Source organism: Amblyraja radiata, chromosome 37, assembly GCF_010909765.2.
Source record: "Amblyraja radiata isolate CabotCenter1 chromosome 37, sAmbRad1.1.pri, whole genome shotgun sequence".
In the NCBI taxonomy this organism is placed as follows: Eukaryota; Metazoa; Chordata; class Chondrichthyes; order Rajiformes; family Rajidae; genus Amblyraja; species Amblyraja radiata.
In genome coordinates, this window is record NC_045992.1 from 1,809,443 (window position 1) to 1,828,920 (window position 19,478).

The following is a 19,478-nucleotide window of genomic DNA, read 5'->3' on the forward strand; positions in this document are numbered from 1 at the left end:
ACACAAGGAACTGCAGATGCTGGCTAACAAAAAAGACACAGAGTGCTGGAGTAACTCAGTGGGTCAGGCAGCATCTCTGGAGAACATGGATAGGAGATGTTTCAGGTCGGGACCCTTCTTCAGACAGGTGAGGAGCGTTTTTGATGGGCAGATGTTTGGACAAAGGCCAGAGGTGAGAGAGAAGGGTGGAAGCGGTGAGAATTGTGAAGCCAGAGGAAGGAATATGGGTGGGGCACCGGGATGGGACGGGAGAGTAAAGCAATTCACTACTTGTTTCCAGGTGTTGCAATTCCCTTCCGATCACCATTAAAAGTCCCTCCCATTTGTATCGGAGGATTGGCGTTGCTGAGATCAGCGCTCCGTGCATGAGCAGCGACTGGTAACAGGGTGAGGGGGTGGTATATTGCTGCATGGTTCTGGTGACTGAGCCACCTCTCCCGTCCCTCGCCCATCACCGCAGGGTTTATGTGGAGCGTGACACAGATCCCCACATTTGACCTACATCCAGCAGCCCGGTTATGAGCCTCGATCTGCACTTTAATAAACTGAGCACAAAATCTGGTTGTTTACCCAAAGGTGGACTGTCCCCTATGTGGAGGCTGAAGGTAGATATCCTGGTCCCCAGTCTCAGAGACTATGGAACAGTACAGCACAGGAACAGGCCCTTCGGCCCACAATGTCTCTGTTCAACGTGATGCCAAGTTAGACCCAAAGTACTGGAGTAAGATGAATGGAGAGATAGACCAGCCAAGATTGAATGGTGGAGTAGGCTTAATGGGCCGAATGGCCTAATTCTGCTCCTATCACTTATGAGGTAGATCAGCGGTTCAGGCAGCATCTCTGGAGAGAATGGGAAGGTGACGTTTCGGCTTATACCCTTCTTCAGGTTTAGGGCAGTTTACAATATCTATAGCACAGTTCACTTGAGGCAGTACACAGCTTGCCCAAGGAAGACCTCAACAAAATCTTGTATTGGGCCCATATGAATTTAACTTAAGCTTCTGCTATGCCGATGCATGCAAACTCCTCAGTGGCATTCACAAGGGTTAATTTTCGCAGGAAAATGTGCCGGCTAGATTTCTGATTTGCCAGCATTTCAATATGTGTTGACGGCATCCATCACTGTAAAAACTCACCATCTATTATATGCGTGGGATGTTGCTATGGATACCGTGAGTGATATCCCCCACCCCCTACCCTCCTCCATCTTCAACCCATCATCATTGGCAAAGCATTTAAACCAAATTCTCTTCTTTGTTCCTTAAGCATTTATACCCATCTCCCCACTTGTCAGGCAACTTAGAAGATCTTGAACAAGAGTCTCGACCCGAAACGTCACCTATTCCTTCGCTGCCTCACCCGCTGAGTTTCTCCAGCTTTTTTTTGTCTACCTTGCTCCCTTATAATGCGAGTTATGCCATCATTCTCCTTGGAGACACAAGGAACTGCAGATGCTGGAATCTTGAGCAAAAAAAACAAACTGCTGAAGAAACTCAGCATGTCAGGCAGCATCTGTGGAGGAAAATGGACAGGCAATGTTTCGGATCGGTGTGTTTCAAGGGGTAAATATGAGGAGATGTCGGGGAGAGCTGGCAACTGGCCTCAGCATGGTAGAGGTCTATCTGTCAGAAGGTGTGAAGAACTGTCTGAAGAAGGCCCCTAATCTGTAACGTTGCCTGTCCATTTCCCTCCACAGATGCTGCCTGATCAATTGAGTCCCTCCAGCATTATTCTTCTTAGTTTAGTTTAGAGATACAGCAGGGAATCAGGCCCTTCAGCCCATCGAGTCCACGCCGACCAGCGATCCCGGCACACTACAACTATCCCATTGTGGACAATTTTTACATTTTCCAAGCCAATTAACCTACACACCTGTATGTCTTTAGAGTGTGGGAGGAAAGCGAAGATCTCGGAGAAAACCCACATGTCCTTTTTACCCCAACATAAAAAGCCTTGCTAAATAATGAACCATGAATGAACCAAAGCATGATTAGTTCCAATGGAACACTCTAGATGGTTTGGGCAAGTCGTTCAGGAAGTCGCAAGACTTGTAACCAATAAATATAATGGTTCTACAGAAGAATTAAATGGTTCGATTGATTTTGTGTAAAAGGCACACATAAAGCAATTTCCCTTTCAGAGGATATTGAAACTCCTGACCCAATAATTCTGTGGATCCATGGACAGCAGGAGTCCATCAGCACCTCTCGAGGGGCAATGACAGTGGAGCTCTCATTCTCACAGTGAATGAAGAGTACATTTTGTAGAAGCTTATAAAATGACAATTGTTCCCAGACATCTTGCCGATTAATGCCAACCTGCAACATATCTGGGCTGGGGGAGACTCCAGACTGTGACCTATTCAGAGGGCTCAGACATTAATTACGCCTTAAATTACTACAAGGTCAGGAAATCGCTCATTTGTCAAATGGAAAGTTCTGCTAATTCTCACCAAATGTCCTGATTCCTAAAGGGAGATTCATTCCAATATAAGTCGTTTACGCCAAAATGCTGAGAACTATATTCTGCATTCTGCATCTTCCTCTTTGTTCCATCAATTGGCTTGAAGTTTGATTCGATTGTATTTAAGTTTAGCATTATCTGGTCTGTTTGGATCTCATGCAATACAAACCTCTTTGCTGCAGCTCCGTATATGTGAGACCATATAACCCTAAACCTGTACCTTAAGGTTAGAAGCTGTTATATTGGATGGACAAGTACAAACTAACCTTTAAAGTTGCTTTACTTGGCGTTCTAACATATTTAACAAATTTGTGCGCTTGTTAAAATAATGCGGCCAGCAATATTCTATAAACACGTCATCCTTTATCGAACAGTCTTGGTTTCTGCCTCCATTATACGCAATAGCATGCTACAGAAGTGATCCGTATAGGAACATACCTGAGAAGTTTCTTGTTGCAAGCATTGTGGTCAGGATCGCACCCTAAATCAGAAAAGACTGGTTAGTGAATGTCTTTATTTCCCCCCTTTCAGCAGAGAACAAAACTAGTCATTCAGCCCTTCATGTCGATGAACAATATGGAACGGCAGCTTCTTCCCAACAACCATAAGGCTCTTGAACACTACACAGAATTGTGGACGCAGCCCAGACCATCACACCAACCAACCTACCTTCTATTGACTCCATTTACACCTCACGCTGCCTCGGCAGGGCCAGCAGCATCATCAAGGACCAGTCTCACCCTGGCCACTCTCTCTTCTCCCCTCTCCCATTGAGCAAAAGGTGTAGAAGTGTGAAAACGCACACCTCCAGATTCAGGGACAGTTTCTTCCCGGCTGTTATCAGGCAACTGAATCGTCCCACCAACAACTACAGAGCAGTCCTGAACTACTAGCTACCTCATTGGAGAACCTTGGACTATCTTTGTTGAGACTTTACCTTGCACTAAAAATTAATCACGATATTCCCTTTATCGTGCATCTGTACACTGTGAATGGCTCGATTGTAATCATGTATTGTCTTTCCACTGACTGGTTAGCATGCAACAAAAGCTTTTCACTGTACCTCGGTACACGTGACAATAAACCAAACTCAAACTCCAAACAACTAACTACTACCTCAGCAACTATGAATGCATCCTGGCCCCTATGCAGAACAAGGTTGCCGACCCCTGTGCTAAAGGCAAGAGGGGAGAGATAGAGGGACTTTAAGGATAACTTTTTCACTCAGCAGATGGTCTGTATCTAGAACGAGCTGCCTGAGAAAGTGGATACAATTCTGACTTTTAAAGGACGTTTGGACAGATATTTGGAATGGAAGAGTTTAGAGGGTCGTGGGCTAAATGCAGGCTAATGGGCCCAGCACAGTTTGCCCAATTGTTTAGCATGGACAATGGGCCGCATGGAATGTTTCCATGCTGTGTAACTCTGTGACTCTCTTTACTAAACGGGAACCTGTTCAGCAAGATACAAGTCTCAGTGGCAATTCTTTGAAGACGAGGGTAGATCTGCCACAGAGTTCTGGACAAGAGTTTTGTTGCCACTTTTTGGGGAACTAGTGGGGCATTACAATGGTGAACCGTCTTCCCCAGATGTTCAATGTTTGGAGATGCTGCGAGCCTGTGAAACCCACTAATTGCAAGCCTCTCTCCTCATGTGTCAGGGCTGATACTAAACTCCAAGCCACAGCTCTTTACAGATTTTAATTATGTCTGTTATTGAAAATATGCTTGAATTAATCTTCCTCAATATGATATATACAGTTATTAATTCCAGCGTCTCCATTCTCACAGATGATTGCATCCAGTGCGAAGAATTAATTCTGGGTTGATAGCGTATTTAGTTAGTCTAATTGCCTTGTATCTTACAATTCCAGGCCTGTCACTGTTATCTACACAACATAGAGAGCGTTAAAAAAATCACCACACCAGACCCAGCTCCTGCCCAGCCAATGCCCCTTCTATAATCTATCACCATAATGCCTTTGTGGAGTAATCCTGTCTGGGGAAAGCCCATACAACACTCAAAGGGTAGTCTGTATCGGGGATGAGCTAGCTGCCAGGGGATGGATGCAAGCAGATACAATTATTGATTTTCAAAAAGATATTTGGACAGATATATTGTTTAAGAAAGAACTGCAGATGCTGGAAAATTTGAAGGTAGACAAAAATGCTGGAGAAACTCAGCAGTGAGGTAGCATCTATGAAGCAAAGGAATAGATGACGTTTCGGGTCGAGACCCTTCTATACGTGGACAGATATATTGGTAGGGCAGGTTTAGAAGGCTACGGGCCAGAAGGTTATGGGGAGAAAACAGGAGAACGGGGTTGAGAGGGAACGATAGATGAGCCGTGATTGAATGGCAAAGGCTTGATGGGCCGAATAGCCTAATTCTGCTCCTAGAACTTATGAACTTCTTGGGCATATGGGAACTTGGTCAGCATGGACAAGGAGGGTTGAAGGGCCTTTTCTCGATGTTGTACAGCTCTTGGTCTCTGGACTATACCAGCAAACTGGGAATTTTACAAGAATCAGCAGCCAAACTCTAAAATTAATAAGAAGGGAGAAGATTGATAATGAGGGGGAAAAGGCAGGTAATTGTGAAACAAATAGGAAGGGGTTCTATGGATATATATCAAGGAAACGGGTAGCAAGGATATGTGTGGGACTTCTGGTGGGCGATGGTGGTAATAATGCTAAATAAGGGAACGGGGCTGGGATAAATCAACACCTTCCGTCAGCCTTCAGGGTAGAAGACTGTAATTCGCCCAAACAGATCCTGCACCCTAGTTTCACATAGTGCGGAAGCAACTGTGACAGACACTATCACAAGGGGCAAATTTTTAGAAAATTTAATGGGATGAAAGGAAGATACGTCACCAGATCCCAACCAGTCCAAGGTTTTTAAAGGAAATGGCTGCAGGGATAAGGATCCAATGGGTGTGGTTCAGCTTAGTTTAGTTTAGAGATACAGCGCGTAAACATAGAAACATAGACAATAGGTGCAGGAGTAGGCCATTCGGCCCTTCGAACCTGCACCGCCATTCAATATGGTCATGGCTGATCATCCAACTCAGTATCCCATCCCTGCCTTCTCTCCATACCCCCTGATCCCTTTAGCCACAAGGACCACATCTAACTCCCTCTTAAATATAGCCAATGAACTGTGGCCTCAACTACCTTCTGTGGCAGAGAGTTCCACAGATTCACCACTCTCTGTGTAAAAAATGATTTTCTCATCTCGGTCCTAAAAGACTTCCCTCTTATCCTTAAACTGTAACCCCTAGTTCTGGACTTCCCCAACATCGGGAATAATCTTCCTGCATCTAGCCTGTTCAACTCCTTAAGAATTTTGTAAGTTTCTATAAGATCCCCCCTCAATCTTCTAAATTCTAGCGTGTACAAGCCGAGTCTATCCAGTCTTTCTTCATATGAAAGTCCTGCCCTACCCTAAACAGGCCCTTCGGCCCACCGAGTCCGCACCGACCAGCGATCCCCGCACACTAACACTATCCTACACCCACTAGGGACAATTAAACTTTTTTTTACATTTACCAAGCCAATTAACCTACAAACCTGTACGTCTTTGGAGTGTGGGAGGAAACCGAAGATCTCGGAGAAAACCCACGTAGGTCACGGGGAGAATGTACAAACTCTGTACAGACAGCACCTGTGGACAGGATTGAACCCGGGTCTCCGGCGCTGCATTCGCTGTAAGGCAGCAACTCTACCGCTGCACCACCGTGACTGCCCAGGTCTACTCCTGCAACTTATGTTCTTATATTCTCAACAACCTCCTCCCAGAAAATCCTTCCTTGGCTTCAGGTTAAACGCACGGCTATGAAACATTTACCACCAATCACCTTCAGCTTTCTTCTGGCATTGAACTTCCTCAAGCATTCCACCGTTTCTTGACGATGCATCATTGATGCCACGGTAGAACGTTGCTGAAAGACAAAGCAGAAAGTTCAGTATTATTTGGTGAGAAAAGGACACTTTCATAAATTAACTTGCATCAATAACATTGATATAATATAGTGTTCAAAAGGGAACTGCAGATGCTGGAATATCGAAGGTACACAAAATTGCTGGGGAAACTCAGCGGGTGCAGCAGCATCTATGGAGCGAAGGAAATAGGCGACGTTTCGGGCCGAAACCCTTCTTCAGACTGATAGGGGGTGGGGAAAGAAAGAAGGACAAAGGGAGGAGGAGGAGGAGCCCGAGGGCGGGCGGATGGGAGGGTGGGGGGAGACAGCTCGAGGGTGAAGGAAGGGGAGGAGACAGCACGGGCTAGCCAAATTGGGAGAATTCAATGTTGATGCCATAAGGACGCAAGGTCCCCAGACGGAATATGAGGTGCTGTTCCTCCAATTTCCGCTGTTGCTCACTCTGGCAATGGAGGAGACCCAGGACAGAGAGGTCGGATTGGGAATGGGAGGGGGAGTTGAAGTGCTGAGCCACCGGGAGGTCAGGTAGGTTATTGCGGACTGAGCGGAGGTGTTCGGCGAAACGATCGCCCAACCTACGCTTGGTCTCACCGATGTAAATCAGCTGACATCTAGAGCAGCGGATGCAGTAGATGAGGTTGGAGGAGATACAGGTGAACCTTTGTCGCACCTGGAACGACTGCTTGGGACCTTGAATGGAGTCGAGGGGGGAGGTGAAGGGACAGGTGTTGCATTTCTTGCGGTTGCAACGGAAAGTGCCCGGGGAGGGGGTGGTGCGGGAGGGAAGGGAAGAATTGACGAGGGAGTTGCGGAGGGAGCGGTCTTTGCGGAAGGCAGACATGGGGGGAGATGGGAAGATGTGGCGAGTGGTGGGGTCACGTTGGAGGTGGCGGAAATGGCGGAGGATAATATAGTGTTTTGTACTAAAATTGTGGAACAATTCCTTGCCCATTTGCATTAGTTTTTACTTCTCCTAATCGGATATTTAAGGAAGCTGGGTCCACAAATTAAAACTAATAACTTCCCGCGCGGCTAGCTGCAAAAGGATGATTTCCTTTAAAGAAGATCTAACCAGCCTAAAGGGCATGAAGACTCACCATGGACATAAAGACTATTTAAGGGCTTGAAGACTTATCAAGGGGTGTGGTGTGGAGAGGATGTTTCCACTGGTGGGAGAGTCTAGGGCCAGAGGTCGTAGCCTCAGAATTAAAGGCGCTCTTTTAGAAAGGAGGTGAGGAGGAACTTCTTTAGTCAGAGAGTAGTTAATCTGTGGAACTCATTGCCATGGAGGACTGTGGAGGCCAAGTCAGTGGATATTTCGAAGGCAAAGGGAGACAAATTCTTGATTGGAACGGGAGTCAAGGGTTAAGGGAGGAAGTCAGGAAAATGGGATTAGGAGGCAGAGATCAGCCATGATTGAATGGTGGGGTAGACTCGATGGGCCGAATGGCCAAATTGTACTCCTATAACTTGTGAAGGGCATTAAGATTACTCAAGGGCATCAAGACCATTCAAGGACATGAAGACTACTCAAGGACATGAGGACTACACAAGACATGAAGACTACTCAAGGACATGAGGAATACACAAGGCATGAAGGCCACTCAGTGGCATAAATCCAACAGTCTGGAGCCTTGATGAAACCAACACAACCCGCGCTCATCCAAGTGATGAAGGCTGGAAGGTTGGGATTGGTACTCACGCAGACCCATGGGTGCTTCAAGGCCTCAGGCGCTGTTATCCTCTTGGCGGGGTTGATGGTCAGCATCTGGTTGATCAGATTTTTGGCCTCTGGGGTGACGGTGTCCCATTCTGGAGAGGGAAACTGCCATAGAAATGGATGAGTGAGTATCTCCTGTGCCTTGGAGGTGCTGGCAGCAAGATCATGCAGAGCATTCATCAGAAGATGAGCAAAAAACACAAGGCGTTGGAGTAACTCAGCAGGTTTGGCAGCATCTCTGAAGAACTCAGATAGGCAAATGGAAGTGTAACCATTTTGTCGCTCCCCCCCCCCCCCCCCACTCACTTCCCCCCCCCTCCCCACATACAGTGCTTCCTATGGCCCCTCAGTTCACAGCTCTTCTCACCTTATTTCACGGCCTTGTCCACCCATCTGCTAATCCCCCTCCCCTCCCCACTTATCTGTATCCACCTGTCCATTGCCAGGCCTTGTCCCGCCCCCACCTTCAGCTCCTCCCCCCCCCCCATGACAATCATTCTGAAGAAGGGTCCCAACCCGAAACATCACCAATCTATATTCCACAGAGATGCTGCCTGACCCGCTGAGTTACTCCTGTACTTTTGTATTTTTTGCTGAAGATTCCAGCATCTGCGGTTCCTTGTGCCTTGTATTCATCCAAAGATCATGTAGGTTTTATGCAACATGCTGGAGGTGAAGTATTATCGAGGACCTGAAGTGCAATGCTTTCAAGGTGGAATCGTCTGAGAAATGGTCAGGCAGCATCTGTGGAGGGACAGACATACGACGTTTCAGGTAGGGACCCTCCTTCAGACGGGTGGAGTCTGAAGAAGAGACTTGACATGAAAAGTCGTTCACTCTCCCCATAGATGCTGCCTGACCCTCTGGTCCAAGCCTGTCCAAGCTAGTCCAGTTACAATCCCACAACATCCCTAGAGTGAATAGCCAAAAAGATCTTGTGTTTAAGAAAGAACTGCAGACGCTGGAAAAACCGAAGGGAGACAAAAAATGCTGGAGGAACATAGCGGGTGAGGCAGCATCTATGGAGAGAAGAAATAGGCGACGTTTCGGGTCGACACTCTGAAGGGCCTGTCCCACTTTCACGACCTAATTCACCACCTCTGCTGAGTTTGCCCTTGACTCGTACTCGCAGCATGGTCGTCACGAGGTCGTAGGAGGTCGTAGGTAGGTGGTAGCAGGTCGTGATGCTAGTCGTAGGTGCTCGTGGCATCAAGTAGGTCGGGGCGTTTTTCTAGCCTGATGAAAAATGTCCACGAGTAAAAAAGGTCGTGAATTAGGGTCTTGACCCAAAACGAAGAAATAGGCGACGTTTCGTGTCGAGACCCTGGGTCTCGACCCGAAACGTCGCCTATTTCTTCTCTCCATAGACGCTGCCTCTCCCGCTGAGTTCCTTCAGCATTTTTATCTTCCAGCCGAAAAGATCTTGTTCAGTCTTGTTTAAAAAATAAAATCTTGTTAAAATGCTTTAAATGGCAAATAGAGCAACTGGGATTCAGAAATGATTTATATAGTAATTAACGCCATTATCCAGCAAATGCTGGAGTAACCTTTCATTATTTCCCCTCTGGTTCACTGCAGAAACATGAATAGACATTTTATTAAATCAATTTTATAGAATTCTATTTGTTCAGTATCCATCACAAAAATAGAATGGCAGCAGCTCATTGTAAATGGGCGTTTCATGCATTTGTGTAGAACGCATAGCCTCCTGTGTCTCAGCAAGACGCTGAACTGTTCAATATGAAAATAATTACACACGGCATTGTCAAAATCAAATAAATCAAAGAGCTAATGAACATTGACACTTCCCCGTCACTCCAGGGCAGAAATTACATTCCAAATTCTTTGCAGGTTTTACTGGTTTCTTTTGACTTCCAAACCAATCAAAGATAAACAAGAATTATATGTTAGAGGAGTGCCCACACAACTCTAGGGTGAAGATAGACACAAAATGCTGGAGTAACTCAGCGGGATAGGCAGCATATCTGGAGAGAAGTAATGGATGAAGTTTCGGGTCGAGACCCTTCTTCAGGCATTGTGTAAGAAGGAACTGCAGATGCTGGTTTAAACCGAACATAGACACAAAAAGCTGGAGTAACTCAGTGGGACAGGCAGCATCTCTGGAGAGAAGGAAAGGGTGAAGTTTCAGGTCGAGACAGTCTGACGAAGGGTCTTGACCCAAAACGTCACCCATTCTCTCCAGAGATGCTGCCTGTCCCACTGAGTTACTCCAGCTATGTGTGTCTATCTTAAGAAAACTCTAGAGGGTCTCGACCTGAAACGTCACCTATTTCTTCTCTCCAGCGATGCTGCTTGACCCGCTGAGTTACTCTAGCATTCTGTGCCTATCTTCGGTGTAAACCAGCATCTGCAGTTCCTTCCTACACCACTGCGGGGTGGTTGAGAAGATCTCGTGCCAAGTAAAAGCCCATTTAATGTTGGATACGTCAGCACCATCTGACTCTGGTTTTCCACAAGAGGTGAAATGGCCTCCTGAGCAGCGTGCTACTCAGCAATCATATAGCTGGTAGAGTTGCTCTCTTACAACATCAGAGACCCAGGTTCGATCCTGACATTGTGGAGTTTGCACGTTTTCCCTGTGATCATGTGGGTCTCCCCCGGGTGCTCCGGTTTCCTCCTACATTCCAAAGACGTGCAGGTTCGTAGGTTAATTGGCCTCTGTGAATTGTCCCTGTCATGTAGGGAGTGGATACAAAAGTGGGACGGGTGATCGATGGTTGGTGTGGACTCAGTGGGCCGAATGGCCTGTTTTCATGCTGTATTTTTCAATTAGTCAAAAACTTTAATCATTAATTACCCGACTAATGATGGAAAATGGATCATTGCGTTTGGGTGAAACATACCCAGAGATGTCTGGTCCAAGGGCACAAGATTTCAACTATCTCTAAGTACAGGGCATAAAAGAAAAAGTGCAAAGGCAACATTTGCACTATTTGCACAGTTTAAACACAGATGCTGTGCTCCTACTTCCTGTTGCTTCTAACAAGTGCCGATTGCAAGCTAATGCTAAAATATCAAGGAAGAGCATTCCTCCAAATTCTTGTGGTATTGGGACACAAGGAACTATGGATGCCAGGATCTTCGTGTTGGAGTAACTCAGTGGGTCAGACACAGACAGGCAGTGTTTCAACCCTTCTTCTGACTTTGCATGGAATATCCAAAACACTGGAGAAAATCAATTAACTAAAAACTGAGGAGCAGCATGGTGGCACAGTGGTAGAGTTGCAGCCTTACAGCGCCCGAGACTTGGGTTCGATCCTGACTACGTGTGCTGTCTATATCAAGTCTGTACGTTTTACCTGTGAATGAGTGAGTTTTCTCTGGATGCTCCGGTTTCCTCCCACATTCCAAAGACTAGTAGGTTTTGTAGGTTAATTGGCTTCAGTAAATTGTATGTCACTAGTATGTGGGATAGAACTGGTCTGAACGGATGATGGCAAGTTGGACTCAGTGGGCTGAAGGGCCTCGTTCCACTCTGTATCACTAAACTAAACTAAAAACTAAAAAGAGAATTGGATACATTCTTGAAATGGAAAAAAAGTCCACAGGGCTGTGGGAAAGAGAGGAGAGCAGGTGGAATAATCCTTCAGACAGTCATGCAGGTTTTTAAAGGCCACCCCCTATGCTGAAGAGAAAGTCCATGATTTCTCAGAAACAATCTCGCTGACTTTACTGAACACTGAAGTCTCTCGGAAAATAGTTCCCTAAGAGTTTGCATAAATTATATTAAATTTGTCATATTGCTCTCTAATTTGAAGGAAGAAAGATAATTGCTTTTGCCAGCAATACAGCCCGAATAACTGAAAGCAATTTAATATCAAAGTTATGCTAGGTCTCATGATTACCCATTACATAATTTATGCTGCGTATTTAAAATCTATTTTGTTTAAAGGTTTAGATCTTATTCAGAATAAAACCAAGAAGAAAATGATCCATGTGTAGGAAGGAACTGCAGATGCTGGTTTACACCGAAGATAGACTCAAAAAGCTGGCTGATCATGTATAATCAGTACCCCGTTCCTGCTTTTCCCCCATATACTTTGATTCCGTTAGCCCTAAGAGCTAAATCTAACTCTCTCTTGAAAACATCCACTGAATTGGCCTCCACTGCCTTCGGTGGCAGAGAATTCCACAGATTCACAATTCTCTGGGTGAAAAAGTTTTTCCTCATCTCAGTCCTAAATGGCCTACCCCTTTTTCTTAAACTGTGACCCCTGGCTCTGGACTCCCCCAACATCAGGAACAGTTTTCCTGCATCTAGCCCGTCCAATCCTTTAAGAATGTTTTATGTTTCTACAAGAAGTATTCCTCAAATTCTATAATAACATCAAAGCTATGCCCTCTAGTCTGACATATCCATCCTGGAAAAAAGGTTCTGACTGCCTACCCTATAATGTCCCTCATAATTTTATATATCTTTATATTAGGATTTCCCTCAACCTCCCACACTGCAGAGAAAAACAATCCTAGTTTGAGCAACCTTCTCTTATCGCTGGTGACCATAAACCTAGGCGGGATTCTCGTAAACTGGAATATAAAACATTTCTCTTGAAAAGTAATTAGGTTGGCACAGTGGCGTAGCATTAGAGTTACTGGGTTCGATCTTGACTACGGGTCTGTCTGTACAGAGTTTGTACGTTCTCCCTGGGACCACGCGGGTCTTCTCTGGGTGATCCGGTTTCCTCCCGCACTCCAAAGACCTACAAGTGGGCCCCAGGAGGGTAGTGCTAGTGTACGGGATGATTGCTGGTCGGTGCGGTGGGCTGAAGGGCCTGTTTCTGCGCTGTATTTCTAAAGTCACTAAAGTCTAAAGTAAAAGTCTAATGGCCTGAATTTTGGATTAAGTGGCAATGCATTGACACAGAGAAAACTGCCCCAAGAAGTATCACCTTTGCTGCAGTGCAGCCCATCAGATGCCCATTGCTGTTTGATTCAAGGGGATTCATACTATATGAATAACCAATCACACTGAACAGGCACCAAACCATGAAGGGAAAAATTATTGAACTAACTTTTCTAAAGAGTTTTGAGTGTAAAATAATGACTCGTGAGATAAAGGCAGAAGCTAAACTAACTGAGAGAAATGAAAAAAAAAACGATTTAAACTGCAGTAGAATTTATGATAAATTCTCAGACAAATTAAAATTCACAGACCTAATAATTTTCTCGATTAACGAGGTTGAGAGCAAAGTCCGCTCAATAAACTGCTCCAATCATAGTTGTGCTTCATGCAGTAACATTTGCAATGAGGATAAATGACATTTGTGAATGACACTGGAAGATGGGAACCACCAGCAGCAACATCTGGATTTCCAGGTTTAACGGCAGATGTGAATTCCAGAGGTTGCTGATAGACAGTCCATTACGTATCACTCTCCTCACCATTATCATCACAAACTCTGCCTCAATCTCTAACTCAAGGTCCACTTGTACTTACATCATAAGCACCAGCCTTAATTTGTTGGTATAGTTTATGCTGATCCTCATCCCAAAAAGGTGGGTAGCCGACTAATAATATGTAGAGAATGACTCCTGCAACAGTAGTGAACAATAGTGCATTAGAATCAATTTGGCAGATGAATAGTATTCATGCTTATAATTTGTGGGAGCAGAATTGGGCCATTCGGCCCATCGAGTCTACTCTGCCATTCAATCATGGCTGATCTATCTCTCCCTCTCAATAGACAATAGACAATAGGTGCAGGAGTTGGCCATTCGGCCCTTCGAGCCCTCTCAACCCCACTCTCCTGCCTTCTCCCCGTAACACCTGGTACCCTAGGGACTTGGCTTTATTTTACCATCGCAGTTGGTTTCCTTTTCGATTCGTCTCTGACACCCAGCCAATGATGCTATTGAGGAACAGTGTATCACTAGGATGTATCTCACAGTCTACCCAACAAACTCATCCAGTGCTGTTACGATTCGTCCTGACTTGCCTCCCCCTCATTCACAGCCCTGACAGAGTTACTTGGTCACTCACCGCACGCCCAGATGTCAACTGGTTTTCCATATGGATCTTTTCTTAAAACCTCGGGCGAGAGGTATCCTGGAGTCCCCGCAAATCCTAAGGGAGATTTAAAAAAAATAGATCAGGAATGCAACATATTTGTCCAATCTCAACTACTGCTCTTTCAACAGATTTGTTTCTTGATTTGAAGGCTTGAGTTGCCAGTCTTTCTTGCCTCCCTCCTGGTTTAGTTTAGTCTAAAGATATAGCGCAGAAACAGGCCCTTCAGCCCACCGAGTCCACGCTGACCAGTGATCCCCATACACTCGCACTCTCCTACGCACTACGGCTCAGTAGAAGCTTAGCAAAAAAATCATTCATCAATGCAAGAAATACGCTGAAGATTTTACGGAAACGCCTTGGAGTTTAAGTTTGTCCATCACGTGTAAAAGCTACAAATGACACAGAGCGAGATGAGTTAGTGGAAAGCCGTATATCATTCCCTGCCGAGCAGTAATCACACTGACATCCGTGACCCACCTGGTGCATTGTAATTTTGCAACTCCAAGTGACACAAGGACTGAGCTGCCAGCTAACTACAAATGGGTCACAATTGTAGATACAGCATGGAAACAGGCCCTTCGGCCCACAGAGTCCATGCGGACCATCAATCACCTGTTCACACTAGTTCTATGTTATCCCATTTCCTCATCCACTCCATACCCATTGGCAGGGCAATTTACAGAGGCCAATTAACCCTCAAAACTGCATGTCTTTAGGATGTTGAAACCGGAGCGCCTGGAAACCGGAGCTCCACCCAGGCGTGTCCACCATGAAGCAGGAAGTCTAATGTGGAACATAACGATTACCAACCCACTTGGGCCAGAGAATATTCCCTCTAGTAACCATGAAACAACTAGACCGTGGCCACCATTCTGTTTCCTCCATAGACGCTGCTTGACCTGACCTGACCTGTGGAGTTCCTCACTGCATTATCAACCCCCACTCTATTCATGACTGACCTGCAGAGAAGAACATTTGCTGCACTTACCAGACCTGGCCTGATTATTGGTGACAAGGATATGCTAGGCGAGTTAGACACAAAATGCTGGAGTAACTCAGTGGGTTGGAACCCTTCTTCAGTCTGAAGTAAGGTCCTGACCTGAAGCGTTACCTCCAGGGAAGCTGCCTGATGCGCTGAGTTACTCTAGCACTTTGTGTCTTTTTTGTAAACCAGCATCTGCAGTTCCTTGTGTTAAAGTACAGGAAATTGCTTTTTTTATCTACTGGAGTGGCCACATTTGTAACAACACTTCCTTGTGGCAGTACATGGTATAACACAGCATCTGCAGGTCCATGTTTTTATATCTTGAATGCCTGTAGCATTGACTGCTAACTGCTTTAGTTCAGGCAACAAGAACAAAATGTTGGCATTACCATGCACATTCACAACTCCATGAATGAATATCTAAAGTTAGGCTGAGGGCCTACGTCCATGCTGTAAATTCAGTAACAAAAGGGTCAGATTAAAGTGAAACACTAATTTAATCAATAAATCCCAGGAATACACAATTTGCTGTACAGCATTTTACATTCAGTGCGTTGCATCAAGCCCTTTATCTCCACTCTAATGATCCATTTCAAGCTAACGCCATCAATACATGCAATATGTTTAACAAGATCAAAGTTGGAAATAAGGGCAATTACTCACTCATTGTTATACATCTATGCATAGAGTACCAGCAACCCATGAAACAACTCAGTAAACACCATCAGATTGGTGGGAAAGAACTGCAGATGCTGGTTTAAATCAAAGATAGACATAAAATGCTAGAGTAACTCAGTGGGACAGGCAGCATCTCTGGAGAGAAGGAATGGGTGACGTTTCGGGTCGAAACCTTCCTTCAGACTTTGTTTCGGGTGGAGACCTTTCTTCAGACTCATCAATCCATCATATTGTTGCTTTGTCCTAGAATCTATTACAAATACTCAGCCTTCTGTGAGAATTCTACACCCCTGGAGCTGATGCGCTACAATGCTGAGAACTATATTCTGCACTCTGTATCTTCCCCTTTGCTCTACCTGTTGCACTGGAGTTTAACTTAATTGGGGCATGTTGGTCGGCATGGGGAATTTGAATGAATGAATGAATGAATGAATGAATGAATGAATGAATGAATGAATAAATGAATGAATGAAAAAGTTTATTGGCCAAGTATTCACATACAAGGAATTCACATACAAGAAATTTAGGCTGAAGGGCCTGTTTCCACGCTGTATTACTCAATGACTCTAGGTGGGGCATGTTGGTCGGCATGGGCAAGTTGGGCTGAAGGGCCTGTTTCCATACTGTATGACTCTATGACTCCATAGCTGGTGCATGACAAGAACCAGTGTCTCCAATCTGTTACTATCCTGAAACTCCCTCTCTTATAGCAGTGTATAACGTAGTCACTTCCATCGACCGTAGGAATCCAAGTTGGTAACTCACCTTCTTCCTCTGATTGATACTGACTGATCAATCAATCAATCAGATACTAAATAGAGGCCACATCTTGAGAATGATCAAAATAAAATAGTCCATCAGCAACTATTGGCAAAAGGAGAGTGACAACTGAGTCTGAAGAAGGGTCTTGACTCGAAACATCACCCATTCCTTCTCTCCAGAGATGTTGCCTGTCCCACTGAGTTACTCCAGCTTTTTGTGTCTATCTTCAGTGACAAATGACTATTTGTCAGTATTTTGATGGCCCAATATACTCTACAACCGTGTGACACCTGGGGACAGAGCAAGCTTCTGTATTTCCTACACACTGAATCTTTAACTAGAAGATCGAGTGGAGTATTGCAGCTTACAGGTTGCTGAGTCAACTCGCTGCGGGGTGCGAGTTTATGCTTTCAATTTTCTTAAGTAGTACTTATCTCCTCCACATTGCTTGCAAACTTGTTAAAATAATTAACTTGCGTTCCAAAAGCTTAACGGGGCATTCAGGAGGAGGAGGAGCCATCTTGGTGAACGGCTGCTAGCCAGCAGCCGGCCGTTTTAAATTCGTTTTTTTTAATAGTTTTTAGTGAGTCCTGTTTTTTTGTTTGTAGGGGATATGGTCTTTTAATGTGGGGGGGTAGGTGTAACTTTATTTCTAGGTCCCTACCTGGTCGGTGTGGCAGCCTTTTCTCCGGGCTGCCCGTCGACCCGTCCTCGCGGCCTACCTGCGGGCTTGGAGCGCCGTTTCCTGGCGGGGACAGCCCAGCACCTCGGCCTCGGCGGCGGCACAGCATTGGAGCGCTGGAGCGGGTGATGCCTTGCCTGGGTCGCCGCGCTAGAGCTCTGGCGAGCTGGACCGCCGAGAGCAACATCTCCGGGCTGTGGGTCTGCGGAGCGGAGAGGCAGCGTGCGGAGAGGCGGCGTGTGGAGAGGCGGCGGTGCGGAGAGGCGGTGCCGACTTTAACATCGGGAGCCTGGGAGCTCCAAACCGGCGCGGCCTTGTCGGCTTCGGCAGCTGCGGGCTCCAACCAGGAAGCGGCCGTTCCAGGTGGCCCAGCCGCCGAAAGGACTCTCCCTACGCCGGGGCAAGACCACCCGGTGAGAACGGCCAGGGACATCGGGCCTCCGTAGAGGCAATTGCGGTGGCCTCAATGGGCCTGACTTTGGAGTGAACATGGGGTGCGGACTGGACATTGTGCCTTCCCCCACAGTGGTATCCACTGTGGGGGGATGATTTTTTTGTCTAATTGTAGTCCTGTAAGTCTGTGTCCAAGATGGCTGCCGTGAAGAGAGAGTGGACGCTGGCGCGCTTTGGCTGCCGCTGCTCTCTCTTCACACTGTGTTTTTGATTTTCTGTTTTTGGATTGAATTCTGTTTTTAATTTGTGTCTCTGTGAGGTCTTTTTTACCTGTTCTATTCCGATTATATGTTTTTATTCCGATTACTATGTAAGGTGTCCTTGAGATGTCTGAAAGGCGCCCATTAAATAAAATTTATTATTATTATTATCAGAGTGAATGTCATTGCTGCAAGACATACAGATGTTGGCCAACACAGCTGGAGTTGGATCAAGGACAGACCACAGATGAGTGTGCAGGTCTGGTCTGAAATAATTCATCCAGGCATTCACATGATTCCTGACAAGATCTTACTTTAAAGACGACACAAAATGCTGGAGTAACTCAGCGGGACAGGCAGCATCTCTGGAGAGAAGGAATGGGTGACGTTTCGGGTCGAGACCCTTCTTCAGACTGATATCTGAGTTTAGTTTAATTTAGAGAAACAGCGCGGAAAAAGACCCTTCAGCCCACCCAGCCCATGCCGACCAGCGATCCCCACACATTAACACTATGCGACACACATTCGGGATAGCCTATGATTAAACCAAGCCAATTAACCTACAAACCTGCGCGTCTTTTGAGTGTGGGAGGAAACTGGAGCACCCGGAGAAAACCCACGCAGCTCACGGAGAGAACACCGCCATTCAATGTGACCATGGCTGATCATCCCCAATCAGTACCCCGTTCCTGCCTTCTCCCCATATCCCCTGACTCCGCTACCTTTAAGAGCCCTACCTAGCGCTCTCTTGAAAGTATCCAGAGAACCGGCCTCCACTGCCCTCTGAGGCAGAGAATTCCATAGACTCACAACTCTCTGTGAGAAAAAGTGTTTCCTCGTCTCCGTTCTAAATGGCTTACCCCTTATTCTTAAACTGTGGCCCCTGGTTCTGGACTCCCTGGTCCTATAGAGTTCACCATTTCATCAGTCATCAGAACAGAATTAGGCCATTCGGCCCATTGAGTCTGCTGCATCATTCAATCATGGCTGAACTATTTTCCCTCTCAACCACATTCTCCCGCCTTCTCCCCGTAACCTTTGACACCCACACTGCCCCATAAAGTGCCTCTGCATCGTGACATCCCGATTCTTAATTTCCTGACTCTTATTTCCTCCTGACAAATTGCCCAGTCTGAAGAAGGGTCTTGACCCAAAACGTCACCCGTTCCTTCTCTCCAGCGATGCTGCCTGTCCCACTGAGTTACTCCAGCATGTTGTGTTTATCTTGCAGTTCCTTCCTGCACACACTGTCCACCTTGTGTGTTGGGATTAGGGTTAGGCACCTTGAAATTGACCCTACAGACCATAGGATCTTTGCTACAGACCACTGGATTGAGGGAGGTTTAATTTCACCATTATGCCACCATATGGAGTAACTGATAGTAGCCGATTGTTATGCACCCTGGCAGTGAAGGATTGGAAGTGGCCACAACAAAAGCTTCACACCTACAGAGATCATTGCCTCCAACAGAGGTCACGGGAAGAGGTTCTGGCTCAAAAGTGTTTTATTCTTAATCAAACTGCTGGATTTCACTGACATCACAATTGTGTTTACTCTTAA

At 45.9% G+C, this 19,478-nt stretch overlaps 1 protein-coding gene across 8 annotated transcripts in view; it reads right to left on the bottom strand.

Moving 5' to 3' along the window:
* The window catches only part of camk2g (calcium/calmodulin dependent protein kinase II gamma), a 240,638-nt gene that overhangs the window by 61,581 nt on the left and 159,579 nt on the right, over positions 1-19,478 (bottom strand). For all 8 annotated transcript variants that reach the window (XM_033012695.1, XM_033012694.1, XM_033012702.1 and 5 more), the window contains exons 8-12: positions 14,128-14,211; positions 13,585-13,679; positions 8,109-8,231; positions 6,323-6,406; positions 2,902-2,944 (exon numbers count right to left, since the gene is read on the bottom strand). In XM_033012695.1, coding sequence (XP_032868586.1) covers positions 2,902-2,944; positions 6,323-6,406; positions 8,109-8,231; positions 13,585-13,679; positions 14,128-14,211 — 429 coding nt within the window. The remainder of the gene's footprint in view (positions 1-2,901; positions 2,945-6,322; positions 6,407-8,108; positions 8,232-13,584; positions 13,680-14,127; positions 14,212-19,478) is intronic.